Source organism: Podarcis vaucheri (assembly GCF_965113315.1).
Source record: "Podarcis vaucheri genome assembly, chromosome: 7".
In the NCBI taxonomy this organism is placed as follows: Eukaryota; Metazoa; Chordata; class Lepidosauria; order Squamata; family Lacertidae; genus Podarcis; species Podarcis vaucheri.
In genome coordinates, this window is record NC_138765.1 from 80,716,242 (window position 1) to 80,743,280 (window position 27,039).

General features: G+C 49.0%; 1 protein-coding gene and 1 long non-coding RNA gene across 8 annotated transcripts in view; one reads left to right on the forward strand and one right to left on the reverse strand.

Moving 5' to 3' along the window:
- The window catches only part of ARHGEF10L (Rho guanine nucleotide exchange factor 10 like), a 129,979-nt gene that overhangs the window by 27,344 nt on the left and 75,596 nt on the right, over nt 1-27,039 (forward strand). For 2 of the 7 annotated variants that reach the window (XM_082229798.1, XM_082229795.1), the window contains exons 5-12: nt 2,296-2,387; nt 5,349-5,429; nt 6,138-6,304; nt 6,959-7,069; nt 10,416-10,518; nt 16,939-17,040; nt 24,107-24,213; nt 26,074-26,151. In XM_082229798.1, coding sequence (XP_082085924.1) covers nt 2,296-2,387; nt 5,349-5,429; nt 6,138-6,304; nt 6,959-7,069; nt 10,416-10,518; nt 16,939-17,040; nt 24,107-24,213; nt 26,074-26,151 — 841 coding nt within the window. Of the gene's footprint in view, nt 1-2,295; nt 2,388-5,348; nt 5,430-6,137; nt 6,305-6,958; nt 7,070-10,415; nt 10,519-16,938; nt 17,041-21,539; nt 21,640-24,106; nt 24,214-26,073; nt 26,152-27,039 lie in introns of those variants that run through there. The other 5 variants (XM_082229797.1, XM_082229796.1, XM_082229800.1 and 2 more) reach the window with 3 other exon arrangements.
- Nucleotides 18,553-21,176, reverse strand: LOC309536543. The gene is made up of 2 exons (XR_014221601.1): nt 20,987-21,176; nt 18,553-19,279 (listed from the first exon to the last, which is right to left on the reverse strand). It is a non-coding gene; the product is annotated as an uncharacterized lncRNA (long non-coding RNA).

Genomic DNA, 27,039 nt, shown 5'->3' on the forward strand with positions numbered 1-27,039 from the left:
CAGAAGTGCTTTTTGCTTGGCTGCAAGAGTTTCCTTGAACTCTGTTTGCGTGTAATAGCTAGCCTAATGTGCAGAGGTGAAATTTGCATCTGTTGCTTCCATCCACTTTTGCAAATGGACCTGCCCACCTCTGGCGCATGATCCTGGAAGGGAATTGCATGCTCAGATTTGCTGAAAGCTGTGCCGTATCAGTCATCCTCTGTGGGAGGGACTTCATAACTTAGGGGCTGCCACCGAGAAGGCCCTGTTCTGAACCAACCTCTGAGAGCAGCAGAGAAACCAACCTATTTGCTGATCTCAAACCCGCCCACCCCAATCTACCAAGGGGGCATGAGTCATTTAGGGTTTTAAACTTTAACATTTAAAACATTTTGATAAAACAAAATTTCACTGAAGTCAAATAAGGACTCCATGTTAAGTCAGTTGTGACTTAAAAACATCAGGAGTACACAGCTGGATCAGGCTGGTCGCCCCTCAGGTCCAGCATCCTGTTCTCACAGTTGCCCAACCAGATGCTCCAAAACCCACAATCAGGATTCGAACACAATACCACCCTCCCCTCCTGCAGTTTCCTGCAACTGGTATTCAGACGCACTGAGGCCTCCAGCTGTGAAGGCCATGGCTTGGCCCTCATGGCTAGTAGTCGCCAGGAACCTAATTCTCCTCCACAAATTTGTCTGCTTCTCTTTTAAAGCCTTCCACGTTGGTGGCAATTTCTGCCTCCTGTGGCAGGGAGTTCCACATTTTAACTGTGCTGCATGAAGATTCTGCAATTCTGGGCCTCATCAATAGGAGTATAGCATCTAGATCAAGGGAAGTAATAGTGCCGCTGTATTCTGCTCTGGTCAGACCTCACCTGGAGTACTGTGTCCAGTTCTGGGCACCACAATTCAAGAAGGACACTGACAAACTGGAACGTGTCCAGAGGAGGGCAACCAAAATGGTCAAAGGCCTGGAAACGATGCCTTATGAGGAACGGCTAAGGGAGCTGGGCATGTTTAGCCTGGAGAAGAGGAGGTTAAGGGGTGATATGATAGCCATGTTCAAATATATAAAAGGATGTCATATAGAGGAGGGAGAAAGGTTGTTTTCTGCTGCTCCAGAGAAGCGGACACGGAGCAATGGATCTAAACTACAAGAAAGAAGATTCCACCTAAACATTAGGAAGAACTTCCTGACAGTAAGAGCTGTTCGACAGTGGAATTTGCTGCCAAGGAGTGTGGTGGAGTCTCCTAATTTGGAGGTCTTTAAGCAGAGGCTTGACAACCATATGTCAGGAGTGCTCTGATGGTGTTTCCTGCTTGGCAGGGGGTTGGACTCGATGGCCCTTGTGGTCTCTTCCAACTCTATGATTCTATGATTCTATGATTCTAGGACAGACTTCCTTTTGCCTCTCCTGAGTCTTCCAACATTCAGCTTCCGTGCGTTCCAGTGAGGGGGAAGCAAACTTGTTTACGCGCTTTCTCCAATGCCACGCAAAATTCTAGAAATGTCTACCATATCACCTTTTACTAGCCTTTTCTCTAAGCTAAAAAATTCCCAAATTTACCTGTTTTATTTATTAGATTCATCATAAGATCTTGGGGTGATTCAACAAGGTAAAAATGCTGCTTTTTGGCCAGAATACTTAGGAGTGGTGTGTGTGTGTGTGTGTGTGTGTGTGTGTGTGTGGAGCAGCTTTTCTCTGGGTTGTAAAGCAAAACACCCTTTTAAAAATCACTCCTGTGAATTCAAGAACCTTGCAAGTGCCGCAAACCGGTTTGGCAACATCTGTAAAAGAGCACTGACTTTCTGCGTTTGCGAGAAACCACACTGCGAAGATCTGGAGGTGGATGTCTGTTAAGTTGTGGGTGAACATATCAGACGACACAGCGATTCTTCGAACAGCTCTTGTTTATTCACAGGCCAGAACAGAACTGAACTGAACTGAAGGGTTCAGCCAGCCTGCTTATATAGAGCTCCACTAGAAATGCAACAGTAACCATTTTCTGTAATTATCCAATCACTGAACGTCACTTTCAATCCCTTATTTGCATATGTGGACCTGAGTGAAAACTATCCACAGTATCCCCCTGCTGGCCCAGGGTGAGAACTTCAGTCATAACTATGTCCTTGACCGCCTGCCCGCGGCTATCCTCCTCCTGAACAGGATCCCTGTTTGTGTGCCTGTTTTTTTAAAAGCGAAGAGCAGGTGCGCTGAGCCGCTGGGAGTTTACAGGTCTTTTGGGCTGCTGGGTGTGGAGGAAATGGCTTGAGGGATCGGCCCGTCTCAAGGTTGTCCCTTTTTGCCTTCAGGTTCCTGGGTGCCGTCAGCAATGGGGAGATTGCCGGGAGCGCGCAAACTGGGGTGCGGTCTCACAGCTGGAAACGGAGGAACTCCCGGCGAGGTAATGGCCTTGGGTGATGCGACATTTGGGCCGGGATTCCTCTTTTTCTTTTTAAAATTTGTTTATTTTTATTAAGTACAAATTAGAAAACATACATATTTACAACAAAAGAGAATACCAAGGAAAAAGAAAATACATATAACCAAGGAAAAAAATTAGAGAATACTTTGCCTCTTTTCATATTTACAGTTATTTATACCTCTATAAAATGCTATTCACAATAAAGAAGTGAAATGAAAGATAAGATATCAAAAAAGAACAAAGAAAAAATAAAGAAGTAAAAGAAAAGGATCATAGGTGAAAATTTGTAAAAGTAGATAAGTATTCACTATACATAGCCATTTCCCATCTATATTTATATTCAATTATATAATTTCATCTTGTCCTTATCTACCTTAAAATGTGTTGTTGTTTTTTAAAAAAGACTTGCACCGTTTGCCTCACGCGTTTTTAATAACCCGTTCATCAGATCCTCTGTTCTTCATATTTTCCCTTTGGATTTCCTTAATGTCTCACTTTGTATTTTTTATATTACGCACAAGATTATTCTAAACACAACCAGATTTTTATAGTCGAGCCCTGGTTTTGTAAATAATCATTTAAGAACTCCCATTGCTTCATAACCATGGTTTTGGATTTTCTCCTTATTATATCCGTCAGTTTTGCTATTTCCAGGTACTCGAAAAGTTCCCCCAACCATTCTCTTTTTGTTGGGATGCTGTCTTCTTTCCAATAGCTAGTAATCAAAATTCTTGCCACTGTTGTCGCGTATAGAAATAAGTTAGCTTTATCTTTTGGGATATCTTTATCTAAAATTCCTAATAGATATGCTTCTGCCTTTTTTGTGTGTGGTGTCCTTATCAATTTTTTTTATTTCGTCGTGGGCCTGGATTCCTTATGTTGATCCCTGCATTGCAGGGAGTGGAAACACCTGGGATCTCTCCCAACCTTACAATTCTTTGATTTGGTCATTCATTCATGTTAAAGTGTTAGTGCTGACCTTTAAAGCCCTAAACGGCCTCAGCCCAGTATCCCTGAAGGAGTGTCTCCACCCCCATCGTTCAGCCCGGACACTGAGGTCCAGCTCTGAGGGCCTTCTGGCGGTTCCCTCATTTTGAGAAGTGAGGTTACAGGGAACCAGACAGAGGGCCTTCTCGGTGGTGGCGCCCGCCCTATGGAACGCCCTCCCTTCAGATATCAAGGAAATAAGCAACCATCTTAGTTTTAGAAGACATCTGAAGGCAGCCCATCACCATCATCATTTTTTTATTTGTATACCGTCTTTCCATCTTACAATACTCAAGGCGGTTTACGAGCCGAAGATCTAGCAATCTAATGCGATACAAAAATGTGATAATAAAACAGAACTTTAAAACAAGCAACCTACATCAAAAAGTAACACTCAGCAATTGTTATAGTATAAAATAATAATATCAACGTATAAAAGTTAAACAGAAATCCACTCAACAGTTACAATAAGTAATTTCTAAGCTATAATCAATGAAACAACGGCAAGCCACAGTACGTAAAATAATACAATACAAATTGAGAAGCAGAGACTAGAGGGTGGGAAGAGGCCTTGCCTGATGGAGTCTCTCCCCTCACAGTTCTTCCTCATAAGGAACAGCTTCCTTATGAGGAGTCCCAGGGCCAGAGGGTGGGGCAAGGCAGGTGGAAAGAGGCCTTGCCTGATGGAGTCTTCTAATGTTTAATGCTGTACAGTGGTACCTCGGGTTACAGACGCTTCAGGTTACAGACTCTGCTAACCCAGAAATATTACCTCGGGTTAAGAACTTTGCTTCAGGATGAGAACAGAAATAGCGTAGTGGCGGCGCGGCAACAGCAGGAGCCCCCATTAGCTAAAGTGGTGCTTCAAGTTAAGAACAGTTTCAGGTTAAGAACAGACCTCCAGAACGAATTAAGTTCTTAATGCGAGGTTCCACTGTATTGTGTTTTTAATATTCTGTTGTGAGATGCCCAGAGTGGCTGGGGAAACACAGCCAGATTGGCGGGGTAATAATAATAATAATAATAATAATAATAATAATAATAATAATAATAATAATAATAATAATAAATTTATTAATTATTCTTAAGCAAAGGTTGGATGGCTATCTGTCCGGCATCCTTTAGCTGTGATTCCTGCATTGTGAGTCTACTATCTGAGGGTTTGGGGAGTACTCTGGACTCTTTACTGTACAAACATGCATGTTTTGTTCCAGCAACCCACAGGTTGTACCCAGCTTAATGAATGAACCCAGAACATAGGATGCTGTGTCATATATGGAGCCTAGATCATTGACCCATCTAGTTCAATATTGCCTGCACTGACTGGCAGCTCTCCAGGATTTCTGCCTTGCCAGGGGATGCTGCCAGTGTGGGTTGAGCTTTGGACCTTCTGCCTGCCAAGCAGGTGTTCTGCCAATGATGTGGGCCCTCGGCTCAATATTCTAGTCCTCGTGGTTCTGTATAGAAGGAAACATAAGAAGCTGCCTTTCACTGAGTCAGACTATTGGCCCACCTGGCTTAGTATTGTCTGCACTGACTGGTAGCAGCTCTCCAGGATTTCAGGCAGGGGTCTCTCCCAGCCCTGCCTGAAGATGCTGTCGGGGATTGAACCTGGGACCTTCTGTATGCGAGGCAGGTGCTCTACCCACTGAGCCACAGTCCTCCCCTGGTTATGCCACGTCAGTTGCCTTCAGTGGGTCTACTCTGTCAAACAGTGAGCATGCTCCCCAAGCTTCTAGACCTCATTGTGGCTTTGCTGTCCCTTCCTTACTCATCGAGCGACGTGATCCTGTGCACAGGCACTGTTCCGAAAATGCTGTGCAGTGGGAAAACAGTTGCCGGTTCAACCAGAGTTTCCGGGCGGTAGAAATTTCCCCGTTTATTTTATTTTTATGTTTTCTGGCCTCGAATCCAGCCACTGCCTCTTCCTACCTTGTGTTGCTGTCGTTCCAGGTGGTCAGGCTAACCCCCCAGCCCCAGAAGATGTGATCTATGATGACGTTCCTTATGAAAATGTGGACCTGATCCAGCGTGGTACGGCACCTCCCACAATGCCTCCTTTACCTATCTAGGTTTTGTGTCTTGCTACCTTGAGCACGATCGTTTTCCCTCCTCCCCATTCATTTTAAATCACAACCACCTGCATTGTTTTCCTGAAAGCATCTTCATCAACACTGAACTCCAAGCCACGGTTTATCAAACGACGATTCACCAAACCGGGGTTTGCTCGAGATGTAGGGTGGCTTTTTCAAATTACTGTTTTCCTTGTGCAGAAAAAAGTACACAATGAACTTAGTGTGGGTGAAGGAAGATAGTACAACTCTATAGAAAGTGCTCTGTAGATCCTCCATTTTAATTTCACTTCCGGTTAAGCTACAGGAAAGCAACTGCATGGGTTGGGCTAGATGAATCTACAGTTCTATGATTCTGATTTCCAGCACTGAAGGTCTCTAGCCTGGAAGGTTTTTGCAAAGTGGCCTGCCTTTTCCTGCCTTAATTCATCATACTGGAAACATTATTCCTCATTCTCTGTGTTATTTCCTCCTTCCACTTTCAGGGGCTGCCTTGCTCTGCCTGTCGTCTCTCATCATATTCTATTCACACCCTTTTTCCTTTCCTTCTCTCCCTTGGAAGGTTCCTGTTTCAGAGGACCAGTATCCACCCATCACCATCCTTTCCCAGTCGCGCCTGTTGTTGCGTCTCTGTGGTCCTTTTCGCTAACTCCCTGTCTCGTCCTTTCAGATTCGGACAAGAGCCTCATCTACGAAGATGTCCATCAAGATGGACCACAGGAGACTGAAGATCTAGGCTGGAGCTCCAGCGAGTTCGAGAGCTACAGCGAGGAATCTGGGGAGGAGAGCAAGCCGGGGGCGGAACCAACAAAGCACAAAGTCTCTTTCCAGCCAAAGGTAACAGGACAGGGAGAGAATCTTGCAGCTCCCTTGTCAGAGGCAATATGCCCCATAATAGCAGTGGCTGGGAATCACCAGCAGGGAGAGCTGACCGTTGCCCATGCTGGCCACTGGGGCTGCTGAAAGTGAAAGAGTCCAGCCACATTTGATTTCCTTATTTATTACACAGCAGTTATCACCCGCCTTTTTCCTCTTACGGAGTTCCAGGTGGCATACATAGGACTCTCTCCTCTTTTAATCCCCACATCAACCCTGTGCGGGAGGCTCGGCTGAGAGAAGGCAGCGACTATCCCCTCAGGTCACACCCAGTGAGCAGCATGGCCCAGTGGAGGAATTCGAACCCCAGTCCTGGTCCAGCACTCTAACCATTATGCCACACCCACTCAAATAAGGGATCAGGGACGGAGGGCCCTTTCTGGACAGTCAAAGGCTGTGTCAGGGCTGCTTCTGGCTGTTGGCTGTCCTAACCCCACTGCTAATTTGAGGGTGGCTTGCTGGTGGTTTGGGGTCTTTTGCCTTTTTTTCTGGGTCTTGGCTTGGAGCATCGTGTGTCTGCTTACCTGGATTTTTCTGTCTCTGCTTCCCCCCTCCTTGCTGCCGTGGCTTCCTCTGTCCTCATGCTGGCTTTTTTTTTGGGGGGGGGGATACCAGCTTTCTCCTGACCTTCATAGGTTGAAGGAGAGGTACTCCCAGACTAAGAGGGACATCCAGGCTTTGAAAGTCGGGGGGAGAGATATGCTGAAGCAAAGATACGACGGCAAGGTACTGTCTTTCCTCTGCACCCCCCCTCGATTCCCCCCACCTCTCGTCTGCGTTTGGGACGCGAATTACACTCTTCCTTTCCGCCAACCCATTGCCTCTCTCTCTCTCTCTCTCTCTCTCGGCTTTGCAGAAATTAACCTATTAAAAACTAAAAACACTAAAACTCCGCATCTTTTTCGCCTTGCAGTTTGCTGTCCTACACAGGAAGGGAAGATTTCTTCACTCCAAAGGGTGGGGTGGGGGTGCTGCCAGCCAGTGGGCGGGGCCAGAGGCCAAAGTGGGTGGAGCATAATTGTACCTTTGCAAAGGTATCCCGAGTCATCTAGTCCAACCCCCTGCGATACAGCAGCTGTAAACACTATTTATTGCATTTATATGCCGTGGCGCAAGGCGGCGTACATGACTCCTCCTTGGCCTCCTTTAATCCCCACAACAATGCTGCGAGGTAGGTTAGGCTGCGAGGCAGTGACTGCCCCCCCCAAGGTCGCCAGTGAGCTTTATCCCAGTGGGGATTCGAACTCTGCTCTCCCAGGTCCAAGTCCAGCACTCTAACCACTGCACCACTTGGCTTGTTCCGAAGCACACGCACACAACTGTCTCTCTGGCCCTGATGTCCAAGCAAGCAAGAGGCATGATCGGAGCTCAAGGCAAAAGCACAGATTCCCTACGAAAACTGAACTTGCTTTATATTCCCTGCTCCTTTGTTGCCCTGTTTATTCCTATGAGCCACCCATCAGAAATAAAGGGGGCAAGGCGGGCAACCTGGGAGATGCCCCCCCCAATAATAAATCCAAGCTAGTGTATAAAGTCTTGGCAAGTATTTTAAACCACTGTATTTAGTAGAAAGGTGCTTTAAAACAACAACAACCCTGTGTCGTTTTGCAATATGTGGGCTGCAGACGCGGGTGGCGCTGTGGTCTAAACCACTGAGCCTCTTGGGCTTGCCAATCAGAAGGTTGGCGGTTCAAATCCCCACAACGGGGTGAGCTCCCGTTGCTCTGTCCCAGCTCCTAGCAGTTCGAAAGCACACCAGAGCAAGTAGATAAATAGGTACCACTGCAGTGGGAAGGTAAACGGCGTTTCCATGTGATCTGGTTTCCGTCACGGTGTTCTGTTGCAGCAGAAGCGGTTTAGTCCTGCTGGCCACATGACCCGGAAAGCTGTCTGTGGCCAAATGCCGGCTCCCTCGGACTGAAAGCGAGATGAGCGCCGCAACCCCATAATCGCCTTTGACTGGACTTAACCGTCCAGGGGTCCTTTACCTTTACCTTTATATGGGCTGCATTCAAATTCCTGTAGACCCCCTGAAACAAATACAGTGGTACCTTGGGTTACAGACACTTCAGGTTACAGACGCTTCAGGTTACAGACTCTGCTAACCCAGAAATAGTACCTCGGGTTAAGAACTTTGCTTCAGGATGAGAACAGAAATCGGGCGGCAGCGGGAGGCCCCATTAGCTAAAGTGGTACCTCAGGTTAGGAACAATTTCAGGTTAAGAACAGACCTCCAGAACGAATTAAGTTCTTAACCCGAGGTACCACTGTAGACTGCAGTTAGTCCTGTCCACTAATTTCAATGAGTCTACTCTGTGAACCAGTGTTGGGTGTAACCCTTTATAGACCCTCCTTGCAGTATTGTCCTGGGAATGATGATGGGCCCATTTGAAGGGCGGGTTATCCAATTGGAAAAAATGAGAAATTGGCAATGACTTTTTGACAGTGTAAGGCTGCAGGAAGGAGGAGATTCCTATTCAGGGGAATCCTGTCTCCCGGCAGCTCCTCTGTTGAATGCAACTCATCCCCTCGCCTCCCAGTGATTATCCGAGTATATTAAGAGAGAAAAAGACCTGTGCTTTTGCCCCCAAAGGAGTTCGGTTTCCTTGACAGGAGTTTTGCTAGGAAATACTAAGTCTGAATAAGGGAGGCAGGTGGCGCTGTGGGTTAAACCACAGAGCCTAGGACTTGCCGATCAGAAGGTTGGCGGTTCGAATCCCCGTGACGGGGTGAGCTCCCGTTGCTTGGTCCCTGCTCCTGCCAACCTAGCTATTCGAAAGCACGTCAAAGTGCAAATAGATAAATAGGTACCGCTCTGGCGGGAAGGTAAACGGCGTTTCCGTGTGCCAGAAGCAGCTTAGCCATGCTGGCCACATGACCCGGACGCTGTATGCCAGCTCCCTCGGCCAATAAGCGAGATGAGCGCCGCAACCCCAGAGTTGGTCACAACTGGACCTAATGGTCAGGGGTCCCTTTACCCTTTACCTTTACTAAGTCTGAATTGCATCTGAACTGCTGGGAGCTGCAGGAGGAGAGAGTTTGATTTTGCGTTCGAATCCTGCTTTCAGGTTTCCCAACAGGGGCATCCGGTTGACAAACCATGAGAACAGGCTGAGAGGGACCCGACAGGCCATTGACCTCTTCCATCTGCACTGGGTCTTCTTATGAGTAACAGTGGCAGAGGGCTGCCGCCCTCATGCCTGCCTCTTGGGCTTCCTGCAACCACCTGTGAGAACAGGATGCTCTGCTAGATGGGCTGATGGCCTGATCCACAGGTGGCGGCAGCTATGCTTCTGAATCCCAGTTGCTGGAGACCACCAGAGGAGGAAAAGGCTCTGGTGCTCAAATCCCACTTGCAGAATACCCTTTGTGGCGTCTGGGTGACCGCTGCAGCAATAATAATAATAATAATAATAATAATAATAATGTATTTATTTATACTCCGCCCATCTGGCTGGGTTTCCCCAGCCACCCTGGGCAGCTCCCAACAGAATATTAAAAACACGATAAAACATCAAACATAAAAAACTTCCCTAAACAGGGCTGCCTTCGGATGTCTTCTAAAAGTCAGAGAGCTGTTTATTTCCTTGACATCTGATGGGAGGGCGTTCCACAGGGCGGGCGCCACCACCGAGAAGGCCCTCTGCCTGGTTCCCTGTAACCTCACTTCTCACAGGGAGGGAACCGCCAGAAGGCCATCGGAGCTGGACCTCAGTGTCCGGGCTGAACGATGGGGTGGAGATGCTCCTTCAGGTATACTGGGTCGAGGCCATTTAGGGCAGGCTTCCTCAAACTCAGCCCTCCAGATGTTTTTGGCCTGCAACTCCCATGATCCCTAGCTAGCAGGACCAGTGGTGAGGGATGATGGGAATTGTAGTCTCAAAACATCTGGAGGGCTGAGTTTGTGGAAGCCTGGTTTAGGGCTTGTAAGGTCAGCCCCAACACTTTGAATTGTGAAATTTTTTGAAAAGAAGTTGATTGCTGGATGAGATGGGCGCTGGGCATGATCCGGCCCAGGTCCTCCTTACGTTCTTGTGCTGATTTCTCTCCTTCTGCACCTGGTTCCTCGCAGATGACCCAGCTGATGAAAGCGGCCAAGAGTGGCACGAAGGATGGTCTCGAGAAGACCAAGATTGCCGTCATGAGGACTTTCTTGAACAGGAAGGATGTTCCAGGTAACATTTCTTTCTGTTAGTGTTAGCCGTGCTTTCTTGGGTGACTTAGTGCAAAGGACCCAAGAGCCCTGCTGGATCGCAGCAAAGACCTCTCCAGTCCAGAATCCTTTCCCCCATGCTAACCAATCAGATGCCTTCAGGAAGGGCTCTCCTTTCCCTATCCTGAATGAACTTTCCACCCATTTTGATGGCTAGCCATGGCTTCTTTCCAAGAAACTTGGCACGCTCTGTCTCCCTGATGGAGGACGGGATGCTCAGAGGCCACAAACCACGATGGCTATGCTCTCCCTCCACTGATGCCTCAGGACCGCAATGCCTCAAGGACCGCCTCTCTCCATTTCTATTCTATTACAGTGGTACCTCAGGTTACATATGCTTCAGGTTACATACGCTTCAGCTTACAGACTCTGCTAAACCAGAAATAGTATCCTGGGTTAAGAACTTTGTTTCAGGATGAGAACAGAAATCGTGCGGCGGTGGCGTGGCGGCAGTGGGAGGTCCCATTAGCTAAAGTGGTGCTTCAGGTTAAGAACAATTTCAGGTTAAGAACGGACCTCTAGAACGAATTAAGTTCTTAATCCGAGGTACCGCTGTATTCTATTTCTATGCCACTTTTTATTTATTCAAATAAATCCCAAAGCGGCTTATAAACAAAAGATAAAAATAAGATAATGGAACATCACGAATACAGTGTAAATCGTATGGAAAACATAACAGATCATCAGTAAAACAATCCCAAATCCCAAATAAAACAATTACCATCTGTGTAACGCTATTAGCAAAACAACCCCTAAAAAATAAGCTAAACATCACAGTTACACCAAAGATCGTATTATAGGATTCACAAAGTACGACAGCATTCATATCTATAAAACAATATGAACATCATATGAACATACCCAGGCCCTGAGATCTTCTGAGGCGCTTCTTCATGTGCCTCCTCCTCTAGAGGTCCAGAGGGTGGCAACACAAGAACGGGGCCTTCTCTGCGGCGGGCCTCCGTCTGTGGAATGCTCTCCCCAGGGAAGTTCGCCTGGCGCCTTCATTGTACAGCTTTAGGCATCAGGCAAAAATGTTCCTTTTTAACCAGGCCTTTGGCTGATTGATATCCAATGCCCTTCTGAAATGTGTTGGGGGGGATTATTGAATAGTTTTGTTATTATTTTTATTATGTACCGTATTTTTCGCACCATAGGACGCACCGGACAATAGGATGCACTTTGTTTTAGAGGGGGGAGAACAAGAAAAAAAAATTCTCCCCCTCTCTGCCCAGCGCCCCTTCAGTGAAGCGGCAGGAGGCGCTGCACAGAGAGGGGGAGAACTTTCCCCCTCTTGTTTTCCCGCTCTAAAACAAGGTGCGGTTTAAGGTGCGTTCAGGCAGCTACCTTGGAAGCCTGGACAGCGAGAGGGGTCGGTGTGCACTGACCCCTCTCGCTCTCCAGGCTTCAGGTTCCTTTCGACCTGCTCTTTGGGGCTGGCGGGGGGAAGCCCACCACCAGCCCTAAAGAGCAGGTCAGGGAGCAGTGGAAAGGCGCAGCGGAGAGGCTCCTGCCATAGCCGCGCGTCACCTCTCCAGCCGGGAGAGGGTCGTGGGGCTATGGCTTCTTTAGCCCCGCACGCGCTCTCCCGGCTGGAGAGGTGACGCGCGGCTATGGCAGGAGCCTCTATAGCCGCGCGTCACCTCTGCAGCCGGGAGAGGGTCGTGGGGGGCTGCTTTAGCCCCGCGCGCGTGCTCTCCCGGCTGGAGAGGTGACACAGGGCTGTAGAGGTTCCTGCCATAGCCACGCGTCACCTCTCCAGCCGGGAGAGGGTCACGGGGCTATGGCGTCTTCGCTCCATAGGACGCACACACATTTCCCCTTCATTTTTGAAGGGGAAAAAGTGTGTCCTATACAGCGAAAAATACGGTATTTGGTATTTTTATATTGCGATTTTATGTTGTAACCACCTTGAGACCTGCGGGTATAAGGCAGTACAGTGGTACCTCGGGTTACAGATGCTTCAGATTACAGACGCTTCAGGTTACAGACTCCGCTAACCCAGAAATAATACCTTGGATTAAGAACTTTGCTTCAGGATGAGAACAGAAATCGCACAGCAGCAGCGGGAGGCCCCATTAGCTAAAGTGGTGCTTCAGGTTAAGAACAGTTTCAGGTTAAGAAAGGACCTTCGGACCGAATTAAGTACTTAACCCAAGGTTACCACTGTATACAAATTTAATTAATAATAATAATAATAATAATAATAATAATAATAATAATAATGATAATAATAATGGCTAGCATTGCTGGGAATTGCAACTGGGGAGTGTTGCTGTTGTCCTCAGGTCTCATTGGGGAAACCTAGTTGGCCACCGTGGGAACAAGTTGCTGGCCTGATCCGGTGGCAAAGCTCTTCTTAAGTTTCTCAGGTTTGGTCTCTCCCCGTCTGGAATTCCCAGACACTTTCCCTTTCGTTTCACTTCAGAGGTTGAGTCATACATTCACATCCTGCTTCTGTCTCCATCACAACCACTTCCATTGAGTCACTGAGAAAAACTCCCGTGCGCCGCAGAGAGGACGATGAATTTTGGTGTGTGCGCACGTCACAGTAATGGTTCTTGTCATGTGGCTTCTGCTGCAGCAAAACATCCTGCTCTTAAAAATAGCATAAGACTCATGCATGGGCGTCGTCAGGGTTTATGTTAGGGAGGGCAGGATTCATGTTAGCAAGGAGGCAGAACTGAGTTATCCACTGCACGATTGATCGGTTAGTTAAGTACCGTATTTTTTGCTCTATAAGACTCACTTTTTCCCTCCTAAAAAGTAAGGGGAAATGTGTGTGCGTCGTATGGAGAGAATGCAGGCTGCGCAGCTATCCCAGAAGCCAGAACAGCAAGAGGGATCGCTGCTTTCACTGCGCAGCAATCCCTCTTGCTGTTCTGGCTTCTGAGATTCAGAATGTTTTTTTTCTTGTTTTCCTGCTCCAAAAACTAGGTGCGTCTTGTGGTCTGGTGTGTCTTATAGAGCGAAAAAAACAGCATTTTTGTTTATTTACCTTAGGGGGTGGGGCAGCTATGCCCATGGAGCCATGGGGTGTCTAAAGAGAACTCAGCACACCCACCCACTGGTAGAGGAAGAGGAGTGTGGGGGCAGTCCACTGCCCCTGGCAGCGTGATCCTGGTGGGGTCCCATCGTGGCTGCCACCACGCCCGCGCTGGGTGCCATGCCCCCACAGGTGGCGTGCCACGCCCCTGGGATGCACGCCAGCCCCACCCTTGCCTGCTCCCCACCCCCCGGTGCCGGAGCATGAAGCTCCACCACTGCACACACACCCGTTCCTAAAAATAAAATAAAAACCCACTGTCCTACTTAGGGGTTGAGTGTCTAGCACAATGGTTGTAGCTGTACAGTGGTACCTCTGGATGCAAACGGGATCCGTTCTGGAGCCCCGTTCGCATCCTGAGTAGAACGTAACATATGACTGTGTGTGTGCGGCTCACGTTTCACTGCTTCCGCGCATGCACGTGACGTCATTTTGAGCGTCTGCGCATGCGCGAGCGGGCGAAACCCGGAAGTAACGCATTCCGTTACTTCCGGGTCGCCGCAGAGCGTAACCTGAAAACGCTCAACCTGAAGCATATTTAACCCGAGGTATGACTGTACAGTGGTACCTCAGGTTAAGTACTTAATTCGTTCCGGAGGTCTATTCTTAACCTGAAATTGTTCTTAACCTGAAGCACCACTTTAGCTAATGGGGCCTCCTGCTGCTGCCGCGCCGCCGGAGCACAATTTCTGTTCTCATCCTGAAGCAAAGTTCTGAACCCGAGGTACTATTTCTGGGTTAGCGGAGTCTGTAATCTGAAGCGTCTGTAACCTGAGGTACCACTGTAAAGGCTTTTTAAAAAAACTAAAAATCTTGCATTATCCTACACCGTCTTACGAATCCCTCTGGCCCTTGATGTTTTCTAAATGTGTCGAGGGAACATATTTATTATGTTTCTTCTTGCTATGTTTTATATCCCCCTTTCTTCCAAAGAGGCTGAGGTAGTTTTGCTTTTTTCTTCCCTGGATGATGAGGGACTCTTGGTGAGCATGCTTTGGGTTCGGCCCATCAGCCTGCGCCTTCTGTCCGAAGGGGACGCCATTTCCCCACCTCCAGTCTGCAGGGATCTCGCACCTTCTCCCAGAATTGTCACAGATTATACACAGAGGCTCTGAGATTACATCCGCGAGCTCCTTTTCGTACCCTTGGGTGTTGCTCAACAGGCCCTGGAGATTTGAATTCATTTAAAATAGCTAGGTGTTCCCTTACTACTTCTTTTCCTATCTTGGGCCACAGCCCCCCTCCTTGCATCATTTATTCTGTTATAACCAGGTTGGGCATTGCTTTCCCTTTGGGTTAAGACAGAGGCAAAGTAGGTGCTTATCCATTCTGCCTTCTCTCATCATCTTTAGGGGAAGCAATGTTTTTTTTCTGGTGGTACTCAAGCGTACACAGTAACGGCACCTTTTCCCCCTGAGAAGAAAATCACTGGTGGTGGTGTATCTTCTTCTTCTTCTTCTTCTTCTTCTTCTTCTTCTTCTTCTTCTTCTTCTTCTTCTTCTTTCCCTCGTAGCCGAGTAAGGTTGTCTTCCATAAACACGGTTTTAACAGTGAGTCCATAAGTGACTGTGGAGGCCCATTCTGGATCCTCACGTCCTTCCACAGTGCGGACCCACTGGCAGACGAAGGTGGGGGCGGGGGAAGCAGCCCACCCTGGGTGCCATCCCGTTTGTGTGCGTGTGCCACCGCGGCCGCCCCTGCCCCCCAGGACGCTCAGTGCTCGCCACCCCCCCAAGACACTCGCTGCTTGCTGCGGACCCCTGGGACTTGCGCCACTTGCTGCGCACGCCCCAGGATGTACACCACTCCCGGTGCTGAAGCAGGGAGCACTGCCACTGTGGGGACCTAGGTTTCCGGGCAGGAGTTGATCATGGTGATTCCTGGCTTGGCAGCCCAAACTCTGGCACCACTGTGAGGCCATGCATGTCTGGGAGGGTCAACTAAGTTTTACTCATTGATATTACCAGAGGATCCACATGAATTTCAGTGGCTTTCTTTCTTTCTTTCTTTCTTTCTTTCTTTCTTTCTTTCTTTCTTTCTTTCTTTCTTTCTTTCTTTCTTCAGCGATCCCTCGTAGCCAGGTATGATTGTCTTCCATAAACATGGTCTTAACAGTGAGTCCGTAAGTGGCCGTTGAGGCCAATTATGGATCCACATGTCCTTCCACAGTGGGGACATAGGTTTACGGGTGGGAGTTGATCACGGTGAGGGTTTGCCAAACGTGCCTTCCTCTTCGCCTGTTTCTCCCTTTCGTTCCGAGTTCGACTTCAAAGCCCACGACACCTTTGGTAGGCCCACAACTTACATGGGGGTTACGTCCGGGCAAAGGCAAAAGCACGGAAAGTCAGGAAGACACCCCCCCCGAACCTCTCCCACATGACTCTACCTATCTTACCTGCGAGATTTTGCCGGAATCCTATGCAGCCTTCCAGAAGCCTCATGCAACCTTCCCAGAGCCTAATAGAGAGAGGGCTTATAAAGCCCTTTTAGCAGCAGTAAAGTCCAGCACAGAAAGAGCCTTTTAAGCCCTCTGCCATCTTTACTCGGTTCCAGGAAGCTTACATGTCATCTCTGACAGTCTCTTCTGATTGTTCCTCACCCCCAAACGACTCTGTGTTCATTCATTTATTTTCACAACATCTACGCAGAGCTGCAGCCGTGTAACTAAAATTGTTTGTTTCACAAGGAAATCTTTAATAAAAACAAACAAACAAACAAATAAACAACAGGTTTATTTGCTGCATGGTGCAGATGGGGCTCATATCAGCTGTTTGCCCCAATTCTGTCTGTCTGTTAGTTTGTTTGTCTGTCTCTCTCATGCACACACACACACACACACGGAAAGTACAGCGATCCTTTCCCTTGCGTGTGCCACGCTGAGTTCACAAGGAGGATTCCCAGCCGCAGGGCTCCTGAGGCTACAAAACCCCACTTCCCTCTCTGGGCAGTTGCGAAACATCCTTGGGGATGTACCTCCTTGCAAGATCTGCTTACTTGGGCAAAACGAACAACTGGGAACAAGCGGAACTTGCTTGGGTTTTTCATGTTTCTTTCCTCTTGTAGCTTCACTGACTTAACCAGGGCAAATACATGCATATATATGCAACTGGAACGCAGCTAGGGCTGGTGCCGTCTGAAGCTGCACCCTGCGAGACAAGCACCCACTTTGTCCTTTGCTGGTTTGGGGTGGGGGGCAAAAATCCCTTTGGGCTTGCTGCTCTCCTCCCCAGTGGCTGTGTACTGTGTACAAGCATGCCTGGCTGTGTAAGGAAGGGGAGAGGAGAGTAAACACAGTATTTTCTTTCTGTTTTTCTCGTGATGTTTCCCTGGCTGTAGGGGACGGGGAGCCAGGCAGGAGCGCCATGGTGCCAGGCAGGAAGCGCTCTTTGTCCTGGACTGGGGAGCTCTCCAAAGCCCACAAGCTGTCCGTGGACAGAGGTACGGATCTGGGGGCCTCTTGCCCTCCCGGATCCTGTCTCCATTCGAGACGAGGTAGCATGATTTGCAGTGGAGTTTTGTAGTGTGTGAGCTTCTGTGTCTTAGCTTGCCTCTGCTAGTGAAGAGGGCCTTGCTGGGGGTTGCCCCCCCCCGGAACCCGCACACTTTGCACATGCTCGAGAGTGCTATTGTTTTTGCAGAGGCTGCCAAAAGCAGGGTGGTGTTGCTATTGGGGGGGAGGGGGGAATCTGGAAGCCATGCTCCCCACCACGTACACAAACACAGAGGACCACTTCGACCTCCCGCAGCCAGAACACATTGCAACTAGTGGCCTAGAGCATAGGCACTCTGTGTGTCCTCAGAGACCCTCTGTATTTATTTTGTTTATAAAAAATATTTCCATACTACTATCTTCGACACCTCCCTTTCCATGGAGGCACAGATTGCAGCTATAAGAAAGGCAGCATTTTTTCATCTCCACCAAACTAAGCAGTTGGCTCCTTACCTCTCTCGCCCTGACCTAGCCACTGTGATCCACGCGACGGTCACCTCCAGACTGGATTATTGTAACTCGCTCTACGTGGGGCTGCCCTTGAGACTGACCCAGAAACTCCAGCGGGTGCAGAATGCCGCGGCGAGACTCCTTATGGGGTCCTCGCTGCGGGATCACATTCACCCGGTGCTATACCAGCTGCACTGGCTCCCGGTGGAGTACAGGATCAGCTTAAGGTGCTGGTTTTAACCTTTAAAGCCCTATACGGCCTAGGACCCTCGTACCTATGGGACCGCCTCTCCTGGTATGTCCCACAGAGGAACTTACGGTCTTCAAACAAAAATATATTGGAGGTCCCGGGCCACAGGGAGGTTAGGCTGGCCTCAACTAGAGCCAGGGCTTTTTTGGCTGTGGCCCTGATCTGGTGGAACACTCTGAAACAAGAGACTAGGGCCCTGCGGGACTTGACATCTTTCCGCAGGGCCTGCAAGACGGAGCTGTTCCACCAGGCCTTTGGCCAGGGCACAGCCTGACTCCCTCCTTTGGCAATCCTCACAGAACTCTAGCCCAATGGTTGCCATTAATTTGATTTGAACTGATTTTATAATGAAATGCTTTTAGAATGCTGTATTATTTTACTGTTGGTAGCCGCTCTGAGCCCGGCTTCGGCTGGGGAGGGCGGGATTTAAATAAATTATTATTATTATTATTATTATTATTATTATTATTATTATTATTATCATTTAAAAAAAACCCAAACAAAGAGGTTTACAGTAAATAAGAACATGAAGCCCTGCTTTAGAGAGCGTATAAAAAAAAAGTTAAAAACCAGGATCTTTGAAACCATTTTGGAAGGATGTGCTGTATTCTTAATCACGTGCGATAGCCCTGGCAGAATGGAAATGTTTTAGGGCGCAGAAGGCATTTATTGCATTTCAGTTATTGCTTTTAACTTTAAAACTTTAATTGTGTTATTGTGTTGCTAAGCCTTCCCCATGGAACTTTAAAACTTGCAAAAATTTAAAATAGCAAAGCAGATTTAATGACCACCTCAACTTTCTAAGCATATATCCGCACGGGCCTGACTGAACAAGAATGCTTTTAGCAGGCACCTAAAAGTGCGCTGCAGGGAAGCCTTCTGCTTGATCTCAATAGGCAGGGAGTTCCGAAGTGAAGATGCTGCCACACAGAATAATCGAGGTCTTACAGATGCGGACCTTTTGTGGGTCCCTTCCGACGCTGCAATTCTGTGATTCTAAAAGAGAGTGGGCTTTGTTGTTGGGGAGCTTGGCTTCCCAGTGACACTGAGGGCCCCAGCACCTCTCCATCAGGCAGTGGCGAGCGAGCTTGAACCCTTGCTTACTGTGCGCAGATCTGGTTGCGCCTTCTAGTTGCAGGTGCGGACCTCGTAGTTGCTTGTGCCAGCCGCTGCATAGAGGCACACCTGTGGCTAGAGCTCATGATCTTTGTTGATGTGCCAACCCTTGCTTTCCATAGTTCGCTGCTTTGGCAGCCTTCGGATTTTGGAATGTCAGATCTTCGGGGCAAGGACTTGCCTGCCTTTTTTCCTTTGCTGTTTCTGGACCCTCCAAGTGTTCCTATTATCCAGAGGCAGTCCCAGATTTGCAGAAGCCGTCCCGGTTTCGGATTTGATCCTGGAATGTCCCGCTTTTCCTTAACACGTCCCTATTTTCATCATAGAAATGGGTATGGAGTTGTCCGACCTCCAAGCCAAGGAGATACAACCTTTTAGAAGACATATGAAGGGGTTAGTCCTGTATACGGAAGTTTAAAAAAAAGTTTAATGTTTTATTATGTTTTTATACACAGTGGTAGCTTGGTTCTCGAACTGCTTAGTTGCCGAACAAATTGGCACCCAAATGCCGCAAACCCAGAAGTAAGTGTTCCGGTTTGCAAATGTTTTTTGGAAGTTGAATGTCTGACACACCTTCCGCTTCCGCAGGAAGCTCCTGCAGCCAATCGGAAGCTGTGCCTTGGTTTTCAAATGGTTTTGAGAGTCAAATGGACCCCAAGAACGGATTAAGTTTGAGAACCAAGGTACCACTGTATGTTGGAAGCCGCCCAGAATGGCTCAGGCAACCCAGTCAGATGGGTGGGGTAAAAATAGAATTATTATTATTATTGAATAGGATGTCCCTATTCTCATCGGAGAAATGTTGGCAGGTATGAAGGTTGCTACAAGGGACGCAGGTGGCGCTGTGGGTTAAACCACAGAGCCTAGGACTTACTGATCAGAAGGTCGGCGGTTTGAATCCCGACAGGGTGAGCTCCCGTTACTTGGTCCCTGCTCCTGCCAACCTAGCAGTTCAAAAGCACGTCAAAGTGCAAGTAGATAAATAGGTACTGCTCTGGCGGGAAGGTAAACAGCGTTTCCGTGCTCTGCTCTGGTTCACCAGAAGCGGCTTAGTCATACTGGCCACATGACCCGGAAGCTGTACGCCGGCTCCCTTGGCCAATAAAGCGAGATGAGCACTGCAACCCCAGAGTCAGCCACGACTGGACCTAATGGTCAGGGGTCCTTTTACCTTTTATGAAGGTTGCTCCAGCCTGCTCTGGAGTCAGGGGTCAGCCTGGTTTGGATTAAAGACCTTGTTTCAACAGAAAGAGAGGAAGCTGTCAGAACAGTGGTCAGCACTGGCTGGCAGCAGCTCTCCAGGGTTTGAGGCAGGCTCCCCCCATGTCCCAGGCCTACCTGGAGATGCCGCCAGAGATTGATCCTGGTCCCTTCTGCATGCCAAGCAAGTGCTCCAGCCCTGAGTTACACCCCTTCTTCTCTTTGACTTCTGTTACATGGTCCATTAGGAAATGATTTCTGGGGGTCAATTTTAAGAGCTTCCAGGCCCCTCCTTCACCCAAGCACCTTCCATTATTTTTATTGTTTTTATTGGTAGAAGACAGGTAGGGGAGATCTTTAGAATGCAGTTGCATTTAATACCCCTTTGCATCTGGAGGGCAGAAAATAACAGAAGCATACAGGTAAAGGTAAAGGTAAAGGGACCGCTGACCATTAGGTCCAGTCATAGTCGACTCTGGGGTTGCGGCGCTCATCTCGCTTTATTGGCCGAGGGAGCCGGCGTACAGCTTCGGGTCATGTGGCCAGCATGACTAAGCCGCTTCTGGCGAACCAGAGCAGCGCACGGAAACGCCGTTTACCTTCCCGCTGGAGCGGTACCTATTTATCTACTTGCACTTTGACGTGCTTTCGAACTGTTAGGTTGGCAGGAGCAGGGACCAAGCAACGGGAGCTCACCCCATCGCGGGGATTTGAACCGCCGATCTTTTGATCGGCAAGTCCTAGGCTCTGTGGTTTAGCCCACAGCACCACCCGCATCCCCTGAAGCATAGAGCTGGACAATTGGAAGGGGGACCCTAATGGTCATATAGTCCGAACGCCTGGGGTCCTCGTAGGGAACCTCAATTTTGCAAACTGACCGTGTCTTTGGCAGAAGGTAATTTAGCCGCTGATGCGATTTTTGCTACCTTCACTGCGTCGGGTGGGTCTGCCGCTTTGTCCCTCTCCAAAATATTTTCCTCTGCTGGTGGGGGTTGCGAGGTTCTCCATTCATGCCCCGCTCCAGCCCAGCACTTTCCCTGTCTGCCCCGCCGGCTGTTTCCGTCCCGAACCCTTCCTCCCCGCATGGCTGCTGTCCCATCCGAGCAGCTGTTCCAAAATTAGGGAAGGAAAAGGTCACCCTTTGCTGGTCTATTTCTGGTGCCCTCCGATCCCCACCCCTCCCTGGGCAGCTAACACCCTCCGCTACTCTTCCTCCTTTTGCCCTCCGCCCCTTCTCATTTGCCAGCTCCTCCTTGCAGCTGGCTGCGATGCAACCTTTCTTCTGCCGGAGACCCCTTTGCCAAGATCTCCCCGCACGCGAGTGGGAACTAGAGATTGCCCTGAGCTCGGAGAAAGAGGAAGTTTGGGGACAGTCAGTCGAGGCTGGCTAGAGGGTTTGGTGGGACGGGGTGGAGGGTCGGGCGAGCGGCACCCCTGAAGGGTGAGATGTGGCGTAAACGGCACCGGTCCAACCGGGACTTCATCATCATCCGTTCCTCTTCCTCCTCCTCCTCCTCTTCGTCTCTTTCAGGTAAGGCCCCTTGCATTTATTTATGTTTGACTCAGGCTTCCTCCTTCAGCAAAGAGCCAAGCTCAGTGGTCCCATCAGCCGCTGCAGTTTACCCCTCTCTGGCACCCCCAAAGAAAATAAAAATAAATCTGGGTTTTGTCATGTGCCGCTCGGAGATGACTCAGCAGGCAAGTTTTGCTTGCTGTCGGGGTCTGGGACTGAAAGGTGTTTTTCTCATCTTCTTATGTCATGGATGCTTTAGCTTAGATTCCTGCATTGCAGGGGGGTTGGACTAAAATCAGGGGTCAGCAAACTTTTTCAGCAGGGTGCCGGTCCACTGTCCCTCAGACCTTGCGGGGGGCCGGACTATATTTTGGGAGAAAAAAATGAATGAATTCCTATGCCCACAAATAACCCAGAGATACATTTTAAATAAAAGGACACATTCTACTCATGTCAAAACACGCTGATTCCCGGACCACCCGCGGGCCGGATTTAGAAGGCGATTGGGCCGGATCCTGCCCCCCGGGCCTTAGTTTGCCTACCCATGGACTAGATTAATCTTGGGGGGGTCCCTTCCAGCTCTGCAATTCTATGGTTCTATGAAAGCGGAGGTGGTTAAAGCCAGTTTAACTTAAGAACCTGGTTGCTTGTGTACTCAAACCTTTTCTCCCTTGCCATTTGCTGTATCCTTCTGAGGGCATTCTGATTTCCCATTCCCATGGTTGGGAGAACTGGGGAGTTGTGACTTCCCAAGCAGTGAAGGGAAATGCTGTCTGCGCACATGTTCAGCCTGGTGCAGCATGAAAAGGCAGGCTGACCCTTGACCCCAGAGCAGGCTGGAGAAACCTTCACACCTGCCAACATTTCTCCGATGAGAATAGAGACGTCCTGTTCCATAATAATAATAACAACAATAATTTTATTATTTCTACCCCACTCATCTTACTGGGTTGCCCCAGCCACTCTGGGTGGCTTCCAACATATATACCAACATAATAAAACATTTAAAAACTTCCCTATCCAGGGCTGCCTTCAGATGTCTTCTAAAGGTTGCATAGTTACTTATCTCCTTGGCTTAGGGGGTCATATAATTCCATACCCTGCAAAATTTCTCCCATGGAAATAGGGACAACCTAAGGAAAGGCAAAGGGACGTGGGTGGTGCTGTGGTCTAAACCACTGACTAGGGCTTGCCAATCAGAAGTTTGGTGGTTCGAATCCCAACGACAAGGTGAACTGCCGTTGCTCAGTCCCTGTTCCTGCCAACCTAGCAGTTCGAAAGCACGTCAGAGTGCAAGTAGATAAATAGGTACCGCTCCGGCAGGAAGGTAAATGGCATTTCCGTGTGCTGCTCTGGTTCGCCAGAAGTGGCTTAGTCATGCTGGCCACATCACCCGGAAGCTGTATGCTGGCTCCCTCAGCCAGTAAAGTGAGATGAGCACCACAACCCCAGAGTTGTCCGCGACTGGACCTAATGGTCAGGGGTCCCTTTACCTTTACCTTTAAGGAAAAGCAGGACATTCTGGAATTAAATCAGAAACCAGGACGGCTTCTGTAAACCCAGGACTGCCCCTGGAAAATAGGGACACTTGGAGGGTCTGAAGCTTCCCTTGTGGGGTTGCAATCTGGGCAGAAGCTCCATTGGCCCCCTGAGTTGGTAGGAAGGTAAATGCAACAGAGGGAGGCGAAATACAGAGCCTTGGGTTCTGGAAGACGCGGCAGGAATGGACTGTGATGATATCGTGGAGGACAGAAACGCCTGCCTCCTGCTGCGAGGCGTCCTGTGATGATGCGATGATGGGAGCGGCTATCATCAGAAATAAAAGGAGGACGCTATCATTTTGGCTCGGTCTACAAAGCATCTTGGAAGTTTGGAACTTGCATGGTTGAGCTGAGAAGCATTACTACTCTGGACTTTTGAGCTGCTTTGGGTACATGGTTGCGAAAGCTCCAGGATGCAGAATTCTGTGTCAAATATAGAGGGTTGTTTTCAAGAGGTCCCTAGCAGGCTCTGAGAGGAGAGTTGAACAAGGAATAGCAACTTTTAAAGGCAAGGGCACAGGGAGTCATATTAGACCCCATTAACAGACATGGCTAACCTGGGTCCCTTCGTTTCAGTGGGGCCACCCTGGAAGGATTTAGTGGGATACAACTCACAGGCTCTTTCCTGAGCCCCTTTAAAGAGCATGAGGCTTCCATGAGGACTAGAACCATTAAAAGCAATGCTTTGATGTTGTCAGCTGAATCTTTAAGGGTGTGTTGCTGGACTGGCAATCCTGAAAGTGTGTGTTGAATCCTCTGGGGGAAGCAAAATTCATCTTCCTAATGGTCTGAATATGCCCGTTCCATATTCCCTGTTGCTTTGTTGTTCCTGGCTGCCCACAATAAAATTCTTCCAGCGCATTGTGTTGTGTTTCTCCCTGCGAGGGCCAGTAGCCCTGGAGATGACCTTGTGTGAATCTTGTGTCTGCATGCGTCCCCTCCAGGCGATTCCGAAGAGGAGGAAATGGGATTCCTGGAGGTCCCGGTGAATGATTTGAAGCACCTGTTTCCCGAGTTGGGCCCGATGCCCGAAGGGTTAAGCCCTCAGCAGGTGAGTGCTTGGGAACGTGGCTCATTCTTAAGTTTTGGAGCATCTCGAGGGAGGGAAAGCTGCACCCACCTTGGGTGCTTTGGGGAAAACTCTGGCTTTTGCAGAGACCCAAAAATATAGCTCAGTGCTAGAGCATCTGCTTGGCATGCAGAAGGGGCCCGTGGATATCCATATTTTTTGTAAAAAAAGATCCGCTAACAAGTGATGAGAAAGACTTTTTTTGCCCGAAATCTTAGAATCTAGAGACCGGGGCAGGAAACCTTTTCCAACCCAAGGGCCACATTTGTGTCTGGGAAGCCACCCGAGGGCCGCATGCCACTAGTGGGTGGGGCCAAAGGGGAAAATGGGTGGAGCAATGTCTGCACATTTCGCCTGTGTAAAAAAAGGCTTCTTTTACAATCTAGAGGCATGATCAGAGTTAAAGGGCACCTTTTGCAACCAGGGGAAAAGCATTCAAGGAGGGTGGGAAACAGGGCTGGTGAGAGGCGTGGTCTGGGATAGGGTCCTGCGGTCCAGAAAAGATAGCCACGGGATCCGCAATTGGCCCTTGGGCCTCAGTCTCCCTCTGCTCCCCTTGCTGCGGGTGGCACTGTGGTCTAAACCACTGAGCCTCTTGGGCTTGCCGATCGGAAGTTTGGCGGTTCGAATCTGCACAACGGGGGCAGCAATGTAAATGCAAATTTACATTGGCAAGGGATCGCTGCTCTACATCACATTCTGGTGTCACACTTTTCTAACACATTTTTAACGTTTTAACTGACCAGTAAACCACCGAGCCTCTTGGGTTTGCCGATCAGCGGTTCAAATCCCCATGACGGGGTGAACTCCCATTGCTCTGTCCCAGCTCCTGCCAACCTAGCAGTTTGAAAGCACACCAGTGCAAGTAGATAAATAGCTACCACAGTGGCAGGAAGGTAAACGGCATTTCTGTGCGCTCTGGCAATTGTCACGGTGTCCCGTTGCACCAGAAGCAGTTGAGTCATGCTGGCCATAGGACCTGGGAACCTGTCTGTTGACAAACGCCGGCTCCCTCAGCCTGAAAGCGAGATGAGCTCCGCAACCCCATAGTCGCCTTTGACTGGACTTAACCATCCGGGGGTCCTTTACCTTTTATAAATTAGTCCTTGGTAGGCCATTGCCCTAATCCAGCAGGACTCTTCTGTTCTAAAGGAATATAATAAGAGAACTGTGCTCCTACCAGACTGGCATATTCTGCAACACATCCTTGAGTCCCAAGTTGAAGAAAAATAAGGCACTCTGCACATGCCCAGAGTTCTCTTACAACCAATCCCTCTTCCCGTGGAACTCTGGGAATTGTAGCTCCATGAGCAGGGGTCTCCCTTAGCAATGCCCAGCCCCCTGAACAAATTTCTGTTCCCAGGAGTCGTTGGAGGAAGCCACGATAACAGCTTCCCTACCGAAGCACCCTGAAATTAATTATGTAATTGTGTTGGTTTTGGATAGAAAGGCAAGTCACTTAGGTTTTAGAGGAACTCCAACTGTAGCAGGCCAATGTAAGCAGATTAATAGGTACTGCTGCAGTGGGAAGGTAAATGGCGTTTCCATGCACTCTGGTTTCCGTCACGGTGTTTCCATTGTGCCAGAAGCAGTTTAGTTCTGCTGGCCATATGACCTGGAAAGCTGTCTGCGGGCAAACGCCGGCTTCCTCGACCTGAAAGCGAGATGAGCACCTTAACCCTGTAGTCGCCTTTGACTTGATTTCAGCATTACCTTTTTTAGTGCTGATCAGTCCAATAGACCTATTTGGTCTCTGCATGCTGCCCCAGCCGGCAGTTCTTCTTCCCTCCTCCATGATGCTCTCTTGAGTCACCCGCACCTAATCCGACCCCCTCTCTACAGGTTGTGCGCCGCCACATTCTGGGCTCCATCGTCCAGAGCGAGAGAAGCTACGTCGACTCCTTGCGGAGGATCTTGCAGGTGAGAAAGCTTTCTGCTTCGTGAGCAGGGAACCAGGCACAGGGCCTTCTCGGAGGTGGCACCTGCCCTGTGGAATGCCCTCCCATGAGATGTCAAACATCTATTTGACTTTTAGAAGGCATCTGAAGGCAGCCCTGTTCAGGGAATTTTTTGGTGTTTAACTGTGTTTTCAATTCTTTGTTGGGAGTTGCCCAGAGTGGCTGGGGGAAGCCACTCAGATGAATGGCATATAAATAATAAAATTATTATTTTATCAACCTTTTGGCCCTGCCTGCTCTTGCCTGCCTGAGCGAGTGGCTTCCCCCGTCCTCTCACCAAACATGAGCACAAACTTAGCAAAAGCTGCCATATACTAAGTCAGGCCATCGAATCCACCTACCCTAGTGTTGTCTGCACTGACTGGCAGCAGCTCTCCAAGGTTTCAGGCAGGGGACAGTCCCTGCCCCCAGTGGGAGATGCTGCCAGGGACTGGGCCTGGGACATCCTGAGTGCAAGGCAAGGGCTTTACCACTGAGCTTTGGCCCTTTCGTGATTAAGGTAAAGCAAGTTTCTAGTCCTCATTATTCTGAATAGAGGGCTGATTTAAACAATGTCACCTTGTATTAAGTCAGACCGTCAGTCCATCTAGCTTAGTATTGCCTACACTGACTGGCAGCAGCTCTTCAAGGTTTCAGACAAGGCGTCTTTCCTAGCCCTACCTGAAGATGCCATTGGGGATAGAACCTGGGGCCTTCTGCAAGCCAAGCAGCTGTTCTGCCCACTTAGCTATAGCCCTGTCAAGGAAACCAGGAAAGTCACACATTTCTTGGGAGATCAGCTTAAAAAACAACAAAACACCTCAGGAAATCGCTTTCCCTTCCCCAAACAAGCAAAAGTCGTCCTCTGAGC